Consider the following 21,696-nt stretch of genomic DNA (forward strand, 5'->3'; position numbering starts at 1 on the left):
ACTATGGTTAGCAAAACCAAGGTTAATTTGTAGTTGCATGGTTTTAACTATAGTAGTTTTTTGTGGTAAAACCATGGTTAATTTTTGTAAGGGTACTGCAGGGAAAGATATTTTAACCCCATATAAACACAATAGTTTTAAAATTTGAGGATAATTTTTGGTGGGTGGCCTGTGCCACAGTACGAAAAAAAACACTAGAAACGCCCCTTATCAGCCTTGAGAGATCCCCCCTGCAACACTTCTGAAAATAAGACCTACAATAGAAAACAGCTTTTTGTGTCAGATATAACCATCGAAATGTTGGCTGATTTTACAGAATGAGAATATTTATTCAATGAATCAAACATCAAGCAAGAAATATCACATGCAAAAGTAAACATAGTGGCTCATGTTCCTGACTAATATATGGCCGACCGGCGCTGATAAAATGTGTCATCCATCGGTCACTTACTTCCGCGAAATATGATCTCATTCAATATTTTTTCACTTGTGCGTCACTAACTCAACATTTTAACCAATAACACAAGAGATAATTACAGTAAACAATGGTTTTACAATTGATTAGTCGTATAAAATAATTCTGAACCTGGCGTTTCATTTGTCCCCCGAAAACGGAAAAAGCCCAGCTGAAGATCTTCCACGTTTACACATCCCAACTCCGCCTACAGGAGCACCAGGCTCACTTACAGGCAACATTTTCCTAAAAATGGTACGGGGGATTAATTTGAGTTTATTGCTGGCGACGTGGTTCTCGGTTGACTGTAACCCCGGGCCTATCGATGATATTGCAGTCGATCGATACTTCATTCCTCAGCGCTGCATCAGAGAAGTGAAATCAGGAGATTTCGTGCGGTATCACTATAACGGCACTTTTACTGACGGAAAACTGTTTGACTCTAGGTGAGGTAATCCAGCCAAGTGATGATTGATGTTCATTCTTTGCATCTTGCACATTTCAATTCTTCGATACCATTGCGTTTTGTAGATGTCCAGCGTAGCGCCGTGATTTTCTGGACGTGCACCACTGGAATAGGTTATTTTTTGTGTTACGGTAAAATCAGGCTACTTCCTTGATATAATTTTTAAGTATCCTTTGCAGTTCCATGCAAATAGCCCTTACGAAAATTATCCATAGTTTTATCACAGTAAAATTATACCTAGTAACCATGTTTTTTTTTTTTTTTTTTGTGTATTTTAACCGTGTTTTTTCTTCAGTTTTTGCCTACTACAAATACCATGGTTAAACTATGGTTAGTGTAGCAAAACCATGGTTAATTTGTGCTTACCCTATAGAAACCATAGGTTTTTTTTTTCGTATTCTTTTTTCGTAGTAAAACCGTGGTTCATTTTTGTAAGGGAGGTTTGTTTAAAATTGTTTACTCAAGTCTATTTAACAATATTATATTGCATATTATACTATGGCTGTATCTCAGACTTTGGTGAGCTACCTGCATGGAAAGCATTTCTGGACATCATATAATGTATCATACGTGGCCGAATGCTGTCTTCATGGTGAGCTCACTTGGTTTCTGAGCCTCTTGCTTTTTTCAGTGAAGTTTGCATACAACTATTCGATGAGTTGTATTCAAAGAGTTCAAAGAAAATTAATACATGATAGACAAGCTACATTGTCAAAAGATCTATAGAAATAAAAATGTACTTGATTGTGTGAAATGTACTTTTATGACTTGTAGAGCTTTGTGTGTGTGCTTATGTGCTGTGTGTTGGAAATCTTTCCCTTTCACAATCAATATAATGCAAGTTGATTTGTTTGTTTTAAATGCAGCTATGATAGGGGGGCTGCATTCTTTGGACAGGTGGGCCAAAAGTGGCAGATTGCTGGTGTGGACAAGGGCATTCTGGGTATGTGTGTGAATGAGCGTAGGAAAATCACTGTGCCCCCCCACTTGGCCTTCGGTAGCCAAGGAGCAGGTAATATACCCAAACACACCTTTTACATGCATCAAATTAATTGTGCACACTAGTTCATTTCTCAAAGTCTGACAGAAAAACCATTTGGACATGAAGAGTGTCTTTCTTCTTTGTTGTTTCAGGTGAAAAAGTGCCGCCAGACACAACATTAGTGTTTGATCTGGTTCTACTAGACATTTTTAACAGGGCAGACCAGGTTCAGACCAATGTCATCAGTACACCTAAAGAATGCAAGCGCTCTGTCATGAGGACTGACTTTGTGCGTTTTCACTTTAATGGGACATTGCTGGATGGCACTGTGTTTGACTCCAGGTTAGTGCTACTTTTTATCCTAGTAGCCTCAACTTGATGGAACTGCAAAAAATAATAAGGATTTATAAGTAGGTATTGCCATGGATCCACAGCGTTGACACTTTTCATGCATGTCTTACATATGCCTTCATAATACGTTTCTTTGTACATTAAATATCAGATGTATCCAGAAGTGTGTTGATTAATCTTACATGAACATAATGCAGCCACAAGCGTTCCCAGACGCAGGATTCAGTGGTTGGGGAAGGTTTGCTCATAAAAGGCTTGGATGAAGGGTTGCTGGGCATGTGTGTGGGAGAAATACGACACTTCATCATCCCCCCATTTCTGGCATTTGGAGAAAAAGGATATGGTAAGCAAGCAAACATCTGCATGAAGATATAAAGAACATCTAATTCTTTATCAATTATAGATTTTATTCAAATCTTGGACATGGTTGCACTTTTTAGTATTCTGCTGGACTTGATTCTCAAATGTCAGTTTCACGAGTTCGCAGATACATATAATCAGATTGAGCAAATAATAAGCATATTTGGCTAAGGTGACCAGACATGCCACTTCCTGGGGACACATTTTGCACAGGATTTATAAATTGCCTAAAATAACCCGGTATTGGTTGTTTGCGCTGCGCTGATCGCCATATGACATCAAAGTACAGTGAGAGCTATAGAGAGCAGAGCAGCTGGTTCCATGCTTTCGAATTCACTCTCGCAGTACTTTGATGTCATACAACGATCAATTGGAGCAGCGCAAACAACCAACACCTGGTTATTTTAGGCAATTTAGAAATCCTCTGCAGAACATGTCCCCGGGAAGTGGCATGTCTGGTCACCTTATATTTGGTGTATCGTCCGAGGGGAGGGCTCCAAGCTCAGAATATAGCCCAAACCCAGAGAACTCCCCATATCCCCAACTTGTGATAAGAATAGTTAAGAGTGAGGAGTTGGGTGAAGGAGCGTAAGATGGCTGTATATATACTGGATTTACTATCATGCTAATTAAGTTGATTATCTGATCAAGATTCAAGATTTTTATTTGTCACATACACAATTATACAGGGTATAACCAGCAGTGAAATGTAGGTCAGGTCTGCTCCAAGGACAGTGCAATTATAAAGTATACAAATATTAAGAAAAAGAAAAGTAGAAAAAAATAAGAGAATAAAATAAAAGATAATAAATATAAATGTGCAGGTCAGTATGTTGTTGACTTAAATAGTAATAAGAGGAATGTGCAAAAAGTTGTCCAGGGTATTTAAATAGCAGCAATATGAGGTAGAGAAAAATTATGAATAGCTATTGATATAGTGATATTTACATGGAGTCAGGTGATGTTATGACACAGAGTTAGAGTTTAGGAGCCTGATGGCCTGGGGGAAGAAGCTCCTCCTAAGTCTCTCAGTTTTTGCCATCAGACTACGGAAGCGCTTACCAGATGGAAGCAAAGTGAATTGTCGGTCACCAGGGTGATTTGAGTCCTTGATTATTTTGACAGCTCTATTTTTGCAGCGTTTGAGGTAGATGCCCCGCAGAGAGGGGAGAGCAGACCCTGAGATGCGCTCAGCTAAGCGCACAACTCTCTGTAGTGCTTTGCAGTCCTGATTTGAGCTGTTTCCATACCACACTGAGATGCACTGAGTCAATACACTTTCTATGGTCCCTGAATAGAAAGTTTTCAGGATTGCTGGTGAGACCCTGAATTTCCTCAGCTGTCGCAGATGGTACAGTCTTTGCCTGGCTTTCTTAACCTGTGTTTGGATGTGTGTAGTCCAATTCAGGTTCTCGGAGATGTTCACACCGAGGTACTTGAAGCTACTCACTCTCTCCACAGGGGTCCCATTGATCATAAGAGGAGTGTAGGGCTGTCTCTTCCTAAAGTCCATGATCAGTTCTTTAGTTTTGCTCACATTCAGAGAGAGACAGTTGTCCTGGCACCAAGATGTGAGTGTCTCTACCTCATCCAAGTATGCGGTCTCATCGTTGTTGGAGATGAGGCCCAGAACCACAGTATCATCAGCGAATTTGATAATAGATGTGGAGCTGTGAGAGGACACGCAGTCATGCGTGTAGAGAGAGTAGAGCAGGGGACTCAAGACACAGCCCTGTGGGGCTCCTATGTTCAGAGTGATGGAGTTTGAGGTGAATTGGCCAACTTTCACCACTTGAGGTCTGCCGGTGAGGAAGTCTTGAATCCAGTCACAGAGTGAGGAGTTTAGGCCGAGGTCTGTGAGCTTAGAAGCCAGCTTGATGGGGACTATAGTGTTGAAAGCTGAGCTATAGTCAATGAATAGCAGCCTGACATAATTCCCATTGTTGCTGTCCAAGTGTGTGAGGGAAGAGTGGAGGACGTGAGAGATCTGTGGATCTGTTTGGGCGATATTAACAAACTACGCTTCGCTGATCCCTTTGAGCGTTCTGATGAAGAATGGATTGAAGATATCATTAAGGTTTGCTCGATGTGTGTGGGACCCATCAGGATCCCCAGTGGATTGTAACGTTGCGTCATCTGCTTGGCCGCTCCCACGCAGAAGTCACTACTTAGTGTCCGAATTCTTCATGTTCGGTTAGCCCTCGAGCAGCCACCCCCTCTCCCCCTTTCTTCTACTTGAAGAGAGCAGTTGAGGAAGAAGATCTGGCATCCTGATTTGGTGCATGAAGTGTTTAGTGGCGAGTTCACGCTGACTCAGAACCCTCCATAGGGTTTCAGTTCCCTCCATAGATTTTCTATTGGGTTCAGGTCTGGCTAGGCCACTCCAGGACCTTGAAATGCTTCTTACAGAGCCACTCCTTAGTTACCCTTGCTGTGTGTTTGGGGTCATTGTCATGCTGGAAGACCCAGTCACGACCCATTTTCAATGCTCTTACTGAGGGAAGGAGGTTGTTGCCCAAAATCTCGCTATACATGGCCCCATCCATCCTCCCCTCAATACGGTGCAGTCGTCCTGTCCCCTTTGCAGAAAAGCACCCGCAAAGCATAATGTTTCCATCCCCATGCTTCACGGTTGGGATGGTGTTCTTGGGATTGTACTTATCCTTCTTCCTCCAAACACGGCGAGTGGAGTTGATACCAAAAAGTTCTATTTTGGTCTCATCTGACCACATGACCTTCTCCCATGCCTCCTCTGGATCATCCAGATGGTCTTTGGCAAACTTCAGACCGCCCTGGACATGTGCTGGCTTGAGCAGGGGGAACTTGCGCGCGCTGCAGGATTTTAATCAATGACGGTGTAGTGTGTTACTAATGGGAACCGTTGAGACTGTAGTCCCAGCTCTCTTCAGGTCATTGACCAGGTCCTCCATGTAGTTCTAAGCTGATCCCTCACCTTTCTCAGGATCATTGATACCCCACGAGGCGAGATCTTGCATGGAGCCCCAGTCCGAGGGAGATTGACAGTCATCTTGAATTTCTTCCATTTTCTAATAATTACGCCAACAGTTGTTGCCTTCTCACCAAGCTGTTTGCCTATTGTCCTGTAGCCCATCCCAGCCTTGTGCAGGTCTACAATTTTGTCCCTAGTGGTCTTGCCCATAGTGGAGAGGTTGGAGTCTGATTGATTGAGTGTGTGAACGGGTGTCTTTTATACAGGTAACGAGTTCAAACAGGTGCAATTAATACAGGTAATGAGTGGAGGATAGGAGGGCTTCTTAAAGACAAACTAACAGGTCTGTGAGAGCCAGAATTCTTGCTGGTTGGTAGGTGATCAAATACTTATTTCATGCAATAAAATGGAAGTTAATTATTTAAAAATCATACAATGTGATTTTCTGGATCTTTTTTTATATTCTGTCTCTCACAGTTGAGGTGTACCTACGATGAAAATTACAGATCTCTCCATTCTTTTGCAATCAAAAACTTGTAGATTACAAATGATTGATTATTGTCCAGCAGTGTATTTGATTTCTTATAGCAAATTCAAAGTAAGAGATAAGAAAATAATTTCTTGTTAAAAATAAATAAATACATACATAAAATTATTGTATTTAACATTTCTGTCACTTCTGAAATGATGGCTACACCCCTGGTGTGGCAAAATGTTAGCCTATATATAATACTTTAAAAGCTCTTTTTTTTTTTTTTTTTAAATCTTGGCTTACATAAATTTCTAAATATGCCATGTCATGCCATCGCATCATTAAACTAGCATCTAACAATGGACAAAAGTGTTGTTTTTTTCCTCTAACCTATGCATATTATAACCATAAAGGCTTTTTAACCATAGGCTTTATAACCATAAAGGCATATTATAACCATAAAGCCTGCTGTGTAATTTGCCCCCTGAAGCATTTAAAGAATTTAGGGGAAGCATTTAAATAATCCTGTAAATTAAGGCTGAACGATTTTGGAAAATAATCTAATTGCAATATTTTTTTATTTTTATTTTTTTTAACTATTGCGATTGGGATTTAATATGCAATTATTTTTTTAAAGCTCTTTAAATCATTGTATAGTATGACCAACATAATATTAGATAGATTAAAGAAATGTTCTTTTCTTTGGGCCAGGCCTATATGTTACGATGAAATTAGGTGATGCCTGAATTGATATGAATTACATTATTTAACAACTACAATCACAATAGTAGGCCATATTGACTGATTTGTTGAACTTACAGCCTTGTAAGCATGTAATAATTATGACAACATAAAGCACTGAAATAAGCATGGTGAAAACATTATTATGACAGTCAGTAACAAACCACACAAACTAAAGTAGATTACAGAAATGTAAAAACAAATCTGTTGCTTTACCACGCTCAGTATTTAGGTAATTAATTCAAAGTCAGTAATAAACATATATAAACATGTGGATTGCACTTTTTAAACTGTCTGTTAACTTTAGACAGATTTTAAATAAGAATTTATTTATCATGTTTTCAACACATGAGCTCAGTGAAATGTTCTATGAATGGGTATTAATATTCTGTTCAGTAATTGGTTAAAGCCGACGTGGCTGCCGCTGCTGCTTACAAAAAGAAAATATTTTTATTTTAGGCAGGAAAGCGAAAGCTAAAAAAGCGGAAAGCGGCATAATTTTGGGTGCATGAGCAACACTTGTTTCCCATTTCCGCATGTCTCCCATTGAAAATGAACGACACTCGCGACTGCCGCGTCCCATGTGAAAGGGTCTTAATATTAATATATTACGCCGTACTTTGGTATCATTCACCGATCGATCTTCAAGTCGAACACACCTCTTTACTCTCGCGTGTCATGTGACAGAGTGTAATCACAGCCTCTGCGGTTGAAAAATCGCGGTTTTTCATATCACGATATTATCGCAAATGCAATTAATTGTTCAGCCCTACTGTAAAGGCACTTAAAAAATGCAGAATCGAATCGTTAATCGAATCGAATTTAATTGGGAATCGAATCGTATCGAATCGTTCTGAATCTGTAAAAATCGTTCTTGAATCGAATCAATTTGCTGTCTACCCAAAGATTCACAGCCCTAGAAATGTGTTGTTTTTTTGGTACAAGCTTCGGAGCTTCCATGTTGAACGTAACCTTACTAGATACAGTGCTGGAATTAGTTTATTGGGGGTGTTTTTGTTTGTGCGTGTGTGTTTCATTTATTGGCTGCTTTGGCCAGGATACTGAAAAAGCCCAAAATTGCCCTACACGAGTATACTGTATCTGAAATTCTCTGATTTCCAAAATCCCAGGACTGGTACATTATAGGACAGGTATCTACAACATGTTGGAGCACTTTAAAAAATTATAATTAGTTAAATTCTCTTTCTGACTTTTCATTCATTGCTTCCCTTTATTTCATCTTTCTTGTGTGTTTCTTTTCCTCAGGCACAGAAATCCCTCCTCATGCATCATTAGTGTATCACATTCTCCTGGAAGACCTTCACAACCCTAAAGATAACATTATTGTGGAGGTCGTGGAAGCACCTGAACCATGTACACGCAAGTCTGTTGCAGGCGATTACATTCGCTACCACTACAATGCATCCTTCCTCAATGGTATCGCATTTGACTCCAGGTTTTACTCTTTTTGTTTTATTTTTAATTTTTAAATTTGTATTTTTTTGGTTGTTGTTATTTTGGGTTGCTGTAGATGTTACTGAGATTCTAATGTATTGTATAACCTCTAATGTCACAGCTATCAGCACAACCAGACGTACAACACATACATTGGAATGGGCTACATGATCTCTGGCATAGATGAAGGCTTGCAGGGTGTGTGTACAGGAGAGAGGAGAAAAATCATCTTGCCGCCTCATCTTGCATATGGCCAGCAGGGGGCAGGTTAGATTATCTTTAATGCAATTTAAATGCTAAAAGTTGAATGAAAATGTGCTGTTTTTTTCTCACAGACTGTTTAATGCTGCTTAAAGCAAACGATTAATCACATCCAAAATAAAAGTTTTTGTTTATATAATATATGTGTGTGTACTGTGTATATTATGTACATATAAAGACACACATACAGTATATTTAAAAAAATATTTACGTGTATATATTTATATTCATATAATGTATGTTATATGTTTATATATTAAATATATTTATATAACATATTCTTCTTAAATATATACATGCATGTGTGTATTTATACATGCATAATAAATATACACAGTACACACGCATATATTATGTACACAAAAACGTTTATTTTGGATACGACAATTAATCGTTGCCCAGCACCAAAAAAAAAAAAACATGAATTATTGCTGTTGATATTGTAATACTAATTATTAATTTTGATAAATAGAATGCATAAAAACATTTGGAAAACATTGGCTACACAGAAAAATACAAACAAACTAAGACATGATTATGAATTAGTTTATTGCTTTTTAGCATTATAAAATTACATTTTCACATTGGTTATATTAGTAGCATGGAAAACATAATGGTTATTTAAACTGGGAATAAATTATATATAAATACATAAATAAATTTATGATGAGAGAATCCGTGACAGTGCAGATAAGTGAGCATATGCACTGAACAAAACTTCTGCATTTTCACAGTGGCTAATCTAAATGCTTCTGACTGGCCATTGCATTCATAAGCTCAACAGAAACATGCGAGATTGGTCAGTGTGTAAGAAGAAATCTGATACAATGTGACTTCACTTTAATCTCGACAGCTGTAATAGATTTCATTTAATTGTGCAGAGGTGTTTTTTACCCCCTTAGATTAAATTTGAATTTGGTATTTTTGCCCCAAGTCCCTCATTGGCTAATATTGTGTTGTGTTTTGGTGATACAAAGAGTGACAATTAGACAATGGAGCACACTTATTATTTTAAAATAACACACTTATATAGGCATATAATAGTCAATCTTCTTCTTCTTAGCATTTGCATTGCGTGCCCAGCCACAGAACAGCATCTTGTTCAGCCAGGTGAAGAGCCTTGAGTCCGCCGTTGAAATGAGTCAGCGGACACTCGTTGACCATGTGCTGCATGGTTTCTGGTTCCCCACAGCTGCAGTTCAGATTGGTGGCTTGGCCCATAATAGTCAATGACGATGGACAAAGGCCAAACGGCATAGTTGGCCACGATGCTGGGGTCACTAGGACTCACAAACTCAATGGGGAGTAGTGACGAAGCTCAGCCCTGATTAACTTCAGTGGGTGACGAGACAAAAGTTACGGAGTGATAGGTGCTTTTACTTGCTATTTACATTCAAAATGTGACTATACAGTAAGTGCAGCTCTGTTTTGGCCAGGCAAGGACATTCCAGGTTCAGCCGTGTTGGTCTTTGACATCCATGTGATAGACTTCCACAACGTCAAAGATCCTGTGCATGTGGAGGTCACACATAGACCTGAGGTGTGTAATGAAACCAGTGAGGTGAATGACTTCATTGAGTACCACTACAACTGCTCACTGCTGGACGGCACGCTGCTTTTTACATCGTGAGTTTCCCCAATCTGTCTAATCTCTTTATAATAGCTTTAAAAGAGCTATTATATGTTCAGTTATACACAATTTATGTGAATTAATACAAATACGATGTGCTAATGGTTTTGTAATATGGCTAACAGTTGTTGATCTCTGATCATTGTAGGAGGGACTATGACACCCCACAGGATGTGGTGCTTGGAGGGGGTAAAATAATTGATGGCCTAGACGAGGCTCTTAGGAATATGTGTGTAGGAGAGAGACGGACGGTCATAGTGCCACCACACCTTGGACATGGAGAGAAAGGAGGTATGTGTTATTTTATGTGTCCGACCAACTGCCCGTGCAAACAGGTACAATGTCACTGCAGCATTAGCTCAAGTACAGTGATACTGAAACATTGTAAAATACACGGGCGAGCCAAATTCAAATTGATTTTGTGTGGGTGAGTAACTCCAAACAGCAACAAAATAAGGAACACTGCAATATAGGTTTAATGAATTCTTGTCAATTTCTGATAAATTTGCAACCTGTTTTCTGTTCTCTTGTTTTCCTAGCTGGTATTGTCCCAGGGAGTGCAGTGCTACGGTTCGAACTAGAGTTGGTGTCCCTGCAGAAAGGGGTTCCTGAAGGCTACCTCTTCATTTGGCTCAAAGAGAGTCCAGTTCAGCTGTTTGAGGCACTAGACAGCAACCAGGACCAACAGGTCCCTTTAGAGGAGGTCAGTTTTTAGCTCTAGATGCTTTCAGCCTTTGAGCAAGCTTTTCTGATTTCTGACCTCTGATCTGCTGAAAAACGATGTCGCAAACAATCAGGCCCTGAAATATGTGTTATTGTGAAGATATCTGAGAGAATTATTCAGACACTAAACATAATGAAAATATTAAACAAGTACAGGCACAATTCTAGTTTTATGGTCAAACCGTTTTGGAGCACACACAGACTAGGGATTCCCAGATTTTGTTCTGTTAAAGATGAAAATATAGCATCAACTATATCAGAGAGTCTGTCCCTAAATGGCACATAAAAGGTTGGTTACTTTACATTTTTCTGTCTAACTGGGTGGTTCTTGGCCAAAATAAACCGCAAAGTGAACCAGACATAATGCCAATAGTCTGTGTGAGACCACACTGGAATAGGCAATGGTTAAGTGCGTTACTCAACTAAACTCACTGACTTTTGACTAGTTACTGTAAGTACCATTACATTGTTAGATGTGGGACTTTTGTTTGTTGCTTTTGTATTAGCGTTTTCTTTACTATTGCTGAAGTATTAACCTCTAGTCACTGGTTTTATTCAGGGCACATGGTCTTTGTAGTTAAATACTTGTAAGTGCCACTTGGGCTAGAGAGCAATGATTTAGTTTTAATCCTCACTTTCCTAGCCTAGTAAAAAAGTAATATATTTAAAATACATTTATTTAATACAAAGTATAGTTCGAATCTATTAAAATATTTACTGACATATCGCCCGGGACTTACTGATATAAAAATTATAATTAACCTTTTTTGGAGAACATTTCATAATATTAAGCCTAAAACGTGTTTTAATGTCACTATTGATGAGGACTGTATCATCATTTATTAATATCAGTCTTTAAATGCAAGATATTTAAAGTGCAGCTGAAGTATACTTGCAATAGTTCCACTTTTGCACAATCAAATATACATCAGTATATCTTTAGTTGGACTTCAGCACTACTTCCGCACAATTAAAGTGCATTAAGCACAAAATTAGTTGTTCCAAAATAGCAGACTTTAAGTATACCAGTTTAGTATACCACAAGTACAATTGCAGGGTATTTTCATTAAGTACATAAATATGCAATGTATTTGTAGGAGACTTAGCATGAAATAAATGTATTTTATATACATTTCACTAGGGTACTGTACCTTGTCTCCACAGTTTTCACAGTTCATCAAACAGCAGGTCTTAGAAGGAAAAGGACGTCTTAAACCAGCTCAGGATCCGGATAGTGTCATCAAGGATATGTTCAAGAACCAGGATAGGAATGCTGATGGTCTGATCACTCAGGATGAGCTAAAACTAAAAGTGGATGAAGATGTAGAGAAAACACGCCATGAAGAACTGTGAAACATGTTCACAAAAGCATGTGAATGTACATGCATTCAGACAGAGAACAAAGCAACAGACTCCTCACCCTGAGGCTGAAAACCGGACCAACTTGCTTTCCAGTATTAAAAGTTTGTACATTTGATGGTCACATATTTTTATACTCCTAAAAATGTTGGATCTCAAAAATGCATTTGTGCCATTGAATAAAATGTCCAAAACTAAAGTACTTGCAAACATTTTATTTTAAAATATGATGACTACCCTTACAAAAAAAGAAAGAAATGTATTCAAGTGTGCTATTAGTTTACTTCTTTTAGACTGAAAATAAGAGAACATACTTGTAATTAATAATTTGATCAAGCTATACTTAATTCCATTTAATTATTATATTTTCTTAAGTATAATTATTCTAAGGTTTGTAATAATTTAAGATTTATAAACAAAAAGGTCTCCAATGCTGCATTTACTACTGTATTAATATATTATGTAGTATATGTAAATTTCCAGCAGTCATTATGCCAGTCTTCAGTGTCACATGATCGTAAGAACAGGGTTCCTTAAATCTTGTCCTGGATGGCTAATGCCCTGCCAAGTTTAGCTCCAACTTGACTCCAAACTCACCTGAGCAAGCTAATCAGGGTCTTCAAGATCATTAGAAAACCAAAGTTAGGCGAGTTTTATCAGGGTTTGAGCTAAACACTGCAGGGCAGCGGACCTCCAGTACCGGAAGATGCTAATTATACTAGTAAGTCAGGTGGCCAACATCAGTTCTGGAGAGCCACAGTCCTGCAGAGTTTTGCTCCAACTTTGATAAAAACTCATCTGCTTCTAACTTTGTGGTAACCCTTAGACCTTGATTAGCTTGTTCATGTGTGCTTGATTAGGGTTGGGGAGAAACTCTGCAAGACTCTGGTTTTCCAGGACCGGCGTTGGGTATGCCTGTATTAAGTGCAAAAATAGTATATAAATACTAAATAGTGAACTAAAAGTATAATGTTAAGTTCAGTTGAAAACCATGTATACTTGCAGTGTGAAAACTAACATGTTTTCCTGTAGTATTGATCACAGTATAGTTGCAGTACAAATAAAAAAACTCAAAATGTACTACTGTTACTAAGCAGCCAATTTAGTCCCAATAAGTACTAAAATAATACATACATTTTAGAACACTTGCTACATCGGGTATAATTGGTAAATATTCTAGAACTCTGTTTAGAATGAAGTATACTTTTTCTTTCTTTTTTTGGTAAGGGTAATATTTTTTGTTCATTCTTCCTTTTATAATGCTCTTCTGTGATAGATGACTTTCTGGCTGTATTTTTAGGGTGAATGCAGATGAAATTAGCATATTACCATTGAAATTAGCATATTTTACAACTTGATGGATGTAGCCGTGTTTAATTTATGCTACTATTTCTGCCTTGTTTTTGCATTGGTTTCTATTGGACTTTATATTCATATATGCGTGTCCACCAGTCACCAAAACTCTGTACAATTGAAATGGCAAAAGGTTTGCTCAATAATTTTTTTTATTTTCATTTGACCATATCATTTCCTATAGACACTTGTTGATTATACCATACAGAGCAACAGATCTCATGTCAATTTGCACACAGTCAAGCACAACAATTGGAGACTGTCCTCACTCTAGATCACAAGGTCCAGGGGGCGAGGTTGGATCCAGATCCAACTCCTCCCACCTTACATAGACCTAAACCTACCCGTTTCCACCCCCTGATCCCTAAACTCACCCATCTCCACCCCTACATGTGGATTCAATCCCGCCCCCTGGATCTTTGTTCTGCAGTGAGGGGCTACTGAACAATTGGGGAATAATCACAATCTATGTGAAAATGCCTTGATTGATCTAAAATCAACACTGTAGTACAATGTTATACTGCATACATTTTTTTGTAAACATAAATAGTAATGGCACACCAGGAAGGGTATCAACTAGGCAGAATAACAACTCTTGGAAAATATCAGATTTTTAATAAATATTTATTGCAAATCACTGAGATCCACAACATGTGCATACTTTATAACACATGCAAAGAATTATATTCGCCCTTTAAAGACTTTACAACAATGAGAGGGGGACAAGGTAACATCCCAGCCTTGCTACTCTTATTGTCAGACACTTTTGCCATCGACACACATACATACAAACTCATTTACTTTGTGCAAGAAGGAAAGAAACTGATATAGATATTAAACACTATTAAACCACATCTCAACATGAGAGACACAAAAGTTACATTTTCCATTGAGTAAATACAATATCTAAGATTCTACAGAGTCTCTAATATGCAGGAAAATGTTTGAAAAAGGATAAATAATGTATGTCTCACAGGGTTTTTCCCCGTATGAAATGACTATGGAACTCTGTACAAGTCAAGACGAGAGCTACAAACATTGTCAAAGCCATTTCTATCTTGCATTTAGTAGAGATTTTAGCATCGAAGTGTAAGATGACATACTTTAACACTTTGGTATGGACTGTAGTAACAGCTAAATGTTCTTCAGGCAAACACTGCAAAATGTTTTCTGGTCTCGATGGTGCCAATGATTGCTTGACAAATTTTCACCCAAGTAAAATGCACAGAGATTTCCTTTAATAAAATACATTGTAAAAGATAGGAAAAAAGACTTTGAGGAGATTCAAAGAGGGAATGTAGATGAAAGATAGAAAAAAACTTTCCAATAAAAAAAATTATAAATAGCATTACATATACAACAAAGACAAGGATGCAGTGTGGGTACCATCAGTAGGTGCCTTATTAAAATTGGAATGGACAACTATAGTTGACTGACAGGAAATGTTAACATAATTCTTGACAGGCATTGCATGACAAAGCACAAGCTGATGAGGTTGCTAAAAACATATGAAAATAATTAAATTGAGGAAGCTGAGAGATCTCAAACTGACATAGACCGCAACACCAATGACATTATTTTTAAGTAACAAAATCCTGCCCTTAACACTGAGGTAATGAATCCTTGACTATATTCTGAACATCTATGATATTGCAATTTTTTTTAGGTGTAGCCTTCATGCCTCAATAACTGATGCCATAACTGTCTTTATTCCTTGTGCTTTCAAGTTGAAAATGAACAAATATAATCAATTAAAACTATAAGAATAAAGATTAAGACAAGGGCTAATGCTGAAATTAAGTGTTTGTAGTTGTGAAGAATGCATTTTTGCACATATAAACAAAAACTGTGAAAGAATTGCATTGACAAACAAGTGAAAGACAAATAAAATCAATCACAATTAAGACCAAAAACAAGTAATTTACAAGTGAAGGGAATAAAGATGCAGTGGTTCTTTTTTATAGTTATTAATGGTTTGTTCAAAACGTGTGAGCGGTTTTGAACAGGTGAATCATTACAGCTGGGAAAAATGGTGTCACTCCCTGCAAAACAAACAACCTAAAAACCAAATGTAGCCGGACAACCATCACCACATGGAACGTTATGACTTAAGATAAATTAACAATGTGCAGCATTCTGCAAATTGCCGACAGCGGGAATAAGGCAAATTCATGCAAGGCCATGAAACAATGTCTCATGTGCACAGATATTTACAAACGTATCTTTTTTACATATTTATATGATTCCATTATACAAAGTCATGTTGAAAATACTCTCTTTACTAGCTTCAGCCATTTCATTCACTCGCCCAGTGATGAAATGTCACAAGTAAACAAATAATACACATTTGAATAAGAATGGGATCATGGGAATGCTCAAGACACTATATCATCATGATTTTTTGCAGCAGTTTTTTCTATTGAGCAACAAGGGCTCTCAGCATTCAATCTGTGATTGTAACTGCCTGCGTAGAGTTAACGTGCGACGATGTAACTGTTGCATTTGCTGCATACGGTCCCTCTGGCGCGCCAAATTTTGTGGCATTGGGTAACGCTGACAGCCGTATAGAAAGCGGTAGGGAATGCGAACGTGACATGCTGTGGCACGACAGCGTGGCTGAGGCATGGGCGGCAGAAGCATCCAGCGTTTGCGCTCAGCACAATAACGGTACGCCTCCTTGCGATACTGCTTATCCACATCGTCACTGTTCTTCCAACCACCAATCACAAACACATCATCACCAAGATAGCAGATGGCAGCACCCTCAATACTAGTAACCTCTGGGGGAAGGCTCTCAAGAATATCATCAGATATCCTTGCGCTGATCTTCGGACGAGCTACATCATCACGTACGCTGATGTAACTCTTGGGACAGCAAGAAGCCGTGTGGTAGAAGTTAGTCGACACTACAGCCATTTGGAACAAGCAGTAGTTGTCAATAAGCGGTAAGGAATCGACTTCTTGCCACTGGCGACTGTCAGTGTCGTAGCGAGTAGTCACCGTCTTCAACCCATCATCGCTGTCAGTATCTATGGGCGTTCGCGCCGTGACATAAACGTATCGATCTTCGACACTAATAGCCTTGACATCTCTCAAAATCTTAGGAGCAGATTCTAGGTTGTGCCACTTGTCTTGGTCAGGTTCGTAGACACTCACATCCTTAAAGCCAGGGCTGAAGTTGCCATGACCGCCAATACTATACAGAATATTTTTGATGCAGGTGAGGCCAAAGGAATGCTTGCGTGTGGTGAGGTTGCTCACTTGTTCCCAGGTGTTGCGATTTGGATTGTAGCGTTCCACTGTCTTGGCAAATCCTGGTTCCATGGACCCAGCCACGTATACATGGGTATCAGTGGCCGCAATAGCATGACCATCCAGATGGTTATGGATGTGTGGCAAATTGACCCAACGGTCTTCATATACAAAGTACCCAACGCACTCACTCAGGTAGTCACCTCCTTCAGAGACCCCACCGACCACCATGATGACATCCATGTTCTGGCCAAATCTTGGTTGGAATGTGGCCATATATGATGCCCAGAACTCTGTATCTGCTGATTTGAGGTTCTCAAAGCGGATCGCATGACCCTCCACAGCCTCTGACACAAGCTGTAGGCAAGCTGCATTCTGTGCGACCAAAGGCTCATTCTTCACAACTCTTGTAAGATACGTTGGCTTTATCTGTGGCAGTCTGAGAAGACGAAAAAGCTCCTCAAAATACTTCACCCGTTCTTCTGAGTTCTTCTGAACCCATTTGACCACTGCATCAAACAAAACCTCCTCAGAGTCTACTGTAATCTCTGCGTCTGACAGCCAGTCTCTGACCAGATGGAATGGAAGCGTGTAAAATTCCTCATCCTGGATGACTTTATGGAAATTGCGACGAATCATGTCAGCAGCACGTAAGGCCAGCTGGTCCAAAGTGTACATGTGCGCAAGGCTATGGACGGCCACACAGTTGCCAAGGCTGAGCTTCCTCTTGAGAAATTCTCCACAAAAATCCTTCAACTGGACGAGCAAGAACCTGTGAGTGGAAAAGAAAAAACATAGTTTTAGTCCTTACAAAAATGAACAACAGAACAGGCAAGATATATGATGTAGGTGCTCTTTTTTTTTATTTGTTCTAGTAGTATGACATATAACAAGTGGCGAGTGTCTATCAATAGAGATTTTGCTATATTATGTATGTCATAGGAAGAAAATATATACATGCAGTGCAGGACTGTTAAAAGTTAATGACACTTCAAAGCAATAAGCCTGTGTGAATGAGAAAGTGCAGGACGTGTTAAAAAGTTATTAACCACAATAAGCCATGAAGAAAACTGCTGAATGCACTTCTCTTTTGCAACATGAACAATCAGATATCATACACTTAATTTCTAGTGATTATCGTCAATTTGATTTCACAGATACTATTTAAACTAAACTGAGCTAAACAATGACATCTCTGAATTCAATAATGAAATGCCTTAACTGAAAATTCAGTGTTTAATCTTATTTTTATACATTACTGACACTCTATCCTCCAATTTGATACTGTTAAGTTCTTTGACACAATCTTTATTGTTAAAAGCGCTATATAAATAAAGGTGACTTGACTTGACACACAGAATAATGTCAAAATTCCTTTGTGTGTGTATTCAAACAGTCTCTCGGGTGAATAAAGTAACCGATTGTCGTGACACTAACATTTTTAAGAATGACAACTATAATCAAGATAAAGACGATTACAGGAGTCATACATCAGGCACGCAAGATGATGCGCATTCACATGCCCCTGGCACACTATAACATTTTTAAATAAAAACATTTTAATATATACATCAAAATTTATGTCTGGCAAGGCAAAGGTTTTCTTATAAAGAATGCTGGCAAAAGAAGCCTGTTTAAAACTATGCAAGGGTCAGTGACTCAGTGGTTTAGTCATTTTGAATGGATTTGTATAGTAGCATAATGCAGTCAAGGTAAGGTGTACGTTGTGTCAGAAGGGAGGCTCGCTGTCTTTCACTTTGAAAACCCTCTTGAAAACCCATCTTAATTGCAGCATACTATGCAGAATAGTAACCCAGATTATAACACAAGAACATCATGGAGATGTCTATTTGATATACATTTTAGAGCATTTATTCATGTTAAACATGTCTCTAAAACATTTTCTGTAAGATGAGAGGTTCGTAGACAACAGATACTTTACAGATAAAGTGCTTAACATGCAGTTTGGAGATGCATACTGGGTGTATGCATTATAGGCTAATCAAGGGCTGTACATCAAAACCTCACTTTACTGCAATGCAAGTTAAATTAAGTTGATTAAATGAAGCAGCAGCAGCAGTAAAGAAAAAAATAAATCATTGCAAGCTCCAGAGCAGTCCATTATATCAGGGGTCTGGATAAGTAGTGGGTGATATATTGATTAAAGGAGCAAACCACTAAAAAAAAAAAAAAAAAAAAAAAAAGGCGAAAATTTGGGGAATACTTTAATCAAATCATTAATCAAATAATTTTAAAAAATTATTTTACAAATTTAACTAAAATAATATGAAATATGTAAGTGTACATGTATAGCTCAGCTGTGTATGCACATTCAGTGGCTTAAACCAAGTCTTCTGAAGCGATGATATGATCACTTTGTTTATTGAACAGAGCAAAATGTAACAGGGCAAATATGGCAACACAATAACATCAAACTTCACTTTTATTTTTTTGAGTGTCAACATCAGGAATAAAATGCCACTGGATTATAAACCACTGGCTCTCATAATGCTATAAACTTTATGGACCCCAGTGACACCATGTTGATTACAAGAGCTGAAACATTTTTTTAGATTGTGTTTTGCAGAATAAAGGAAATCTTATGAGTTTGGAACTAGATGAGGACAAGCTGATATGGGAGACGTTTCATTTTTGAAGGGGAAACTTCTCTATGGAGAAAAACACACCAATGAAATGTGTATTATATCCAAAAATGGTGGACACACCTATGATTCTACAGAATCGGGATGTGCTTCTGAAGTCTAAAAATGCTTCTGCCTTATAACGTCCATGCAGAACATGCTGCCGATCTGAAATGCACCTACGAAGCCCAGAAACGCTGCTTATTCAGAAGGTACCCATGATGCCCAACGTCAATTTCTATGACACTATGGCGCTACTGACTCAAACGACGCCTATAATGCCAAACGACACTTGTTCTGAAAGTGCAAGCGATGCCCAAATGCGGACTGCGTCTATGGATGCCCAATGAGCATTTGTGATCAGACATCAACAGTGCTGTCTAGGTAGGCAGTTCGCGGTGTTTTGATACAGTTTATGACCTGCATGATTTTCTCTCACCTGTCCGCCAGCTCCAGAACCTCATGCACGTTAGCGGTGCTCACTCGTATCTCGCCCGTGTACATGAACTGGATGACGCTCTCCACCGTCTCCTGGTCGAGGCCTGCCTCGCTGCTCCACTCCTTCATCTCCACCCGCCGCGTTACCGACTCCGAAAACTGACCCCCGAGCAGCGGCGTGAAATAATCCGTGGCCGCAGCCAAGACTGAGCGGTGGGCGCTGAACTCGAAGCTGTTGGCGCCTCCCGGGGCGCTGCTGAACGCCAGCGTCACGTCGCAGAAGAGCCCGAGCTTGCGCTGCTCGTTCTGCCGCCGGGAAAGCTCCGAGCAGTGGGTCGCGGAGGCAAACTCCTCGGCCTCCTCAGACTCTCCGTCTCCCGCTAGAGCGCTCGCCGTGCTCGGCCCGCCGCTGTTTCTGCTGGCGTCCTCTGGATTCGGGGCGGCTGCGGCCATCTCTGTGTCCGCGCGGTCGGTTCGTAAAGTGCGTAGTATGTTGAGGTGGTGGAGCACACTCAAACATACACACTCCAACATAAACAGCGCTCGACATGCACATGCGCACACGCAGCAGGAGTCCTGTTGACGTTACAGGAACTGACGCGAGACATGGGTTGCTGATCTGGGAACAGATAAATAAAGAAATAACATACAAATATCAACGGTGTATTGTTTTGAAATGACATAATAAAATACACTATGGTGTAAGACTTGAACCCCACTGTCATTCAGCTCGACATTATCGCACGATAATCCTCGTCACGAATGGCATATCCTTGGACTACTTACCAATTACATGTCAAATATTTATTTATAGTCGTTCCTATAAAGACTGGGGTTCCCAAACTTTTTTTTTTTTTTTGTCAGCAGAATAGAATATTTAGCCCAGCCTACTTGAAGTACCCCTTGAAATTTTAAGTTTTAGCTTGCACAATTTAACGACACATAGCATATTCACGGTTCTATGATGTTGATTAATGATCAAATATCGAGGCAAACAGATAAAATGTTTCTCAGGTTTTTTTTAATACAGGGCTGCACAACTTGGTCGAAAATGACTGCAATTATTTTGTGATGGAAATTTTAACAGAGATATAAATATTCATCTAGTATATTTATTTAGGCCTTTATTGTTGTTGTTATTATTTGTATTGACTCAAACATAAAGACACACATATTACGGTTTAAATTGCAGTTGTAGTCTAAAAAAAATGGTTATTTGATCATTCACATAAAACGTTGAAAACCCTCGAGCTTTTATCATGTTTGAATCATATATTTCAAAAACAAAATCCTGTTTGGTATTTTAAAGGCTTTGAAAAAAAAAAAAAAAATACAAACTAATTCAACCCTAATCTTCCTGCACACAATGAAGGAACTAAAAGAATATGAAGGAAATATGAAGTAGAGCAATGACTCGATTATATATATATATATATATATATATATATATATATATATGTGTGTGTGTGTGTGTGTGTGTGTGTATATACTGATTTTTTTAGCACTATTGACTGAAATTATGACTTCATTAACAATAAATTGTCCATCCATCCATTTTCTATTTGTGCAGATATTGGAATGCAGATGAACACATAAAATTAAGAGAGCCATCTGCTTGTGACCTCTTGATTTTGTAGTTGGCTTGCTTTAATTTTTCTCCTTGTGCACTGGTTCACTAAGTGAAACAGCCAACCAGAATGATCATCATTATTACAGAGATTACCGACATTTTCACCAGAACTTAAAAACACATGGTTCACTTCTGCTCCAAACGCACATATATAATAAATATAGGAAATTACAAAAA

General features: G+C 38.7%; 2 protein-coding genes across 2 annotated transcripts; one reads left to right on the plus strand and one right to left on the minus strand.

The window, feature by feature from the left end:
* The first annotated feature begins 470 nt into the window (after positions 1 to 470).
* LOC306857397 (peptidyl-prolyl cis-trans isomerase FKBP10-like) lies at positions 471 to 14,192 on the plus strand. The gene is made up of 10 exons (XM_079397320.1): positions 471 to 900; positions 1,787 to 1,932; positions 2,055 to 2,244; positions 2,451 to 2,596; positions 8,043 to 8,232; positions 8,353 to 8,498; positions 9,929 to 10,118; positions 10,271 to 10,413; positions 10,662 to 10,825; positions 12,010 to 14,192. The coding sequence occupies exons 1-10, from the start codon at positions 707 to 709 to the stop codon at positions 12,196 to 12,198; spliced, it is 1,698 nt and encodes a 565-aa protein (XP_079253446.1). The 5' UTR covers positions 471 to 706; the 3' UTR covers positions 12,199 to 14,192.
* On the minus strand, positions 13,695 to 20,461 carry LOC306857393 (kelch-like protein 11). The gene is made up of 2 exons (XM_079397316.1): positions 19,891 to 20,461; positions 13,695 to 17,581 (listed from the first exon to the last, which is right to left on the minus strand). Exons 1-2 carry the CDS (start codon positions 20,421 to 20,423, stop codon positions 15,994 to 15,996), a joined length of 2,121 nt encoding a protein of 706 aa, XP_079253442.1. The 5' UTR covers positions 20,424 to 20,461; the 3' UTR covers positions 13,695 to 15,993.
* Between the last annotated feature and the right edge of the window lie 1,235 nt (positions 20,462 to 21,696).

Source organism: Barbus barbus, assembly GCF_936440315.1.
Source record: "Barbus barbus genome assembly, chromosome: 38".
Taxonomy (NCBI): Eukaryota; Metazoa; Chordata; class Actinopteri; order Cypriniformes; family Cyprinidae; genus Barbus; species Barbus barbus.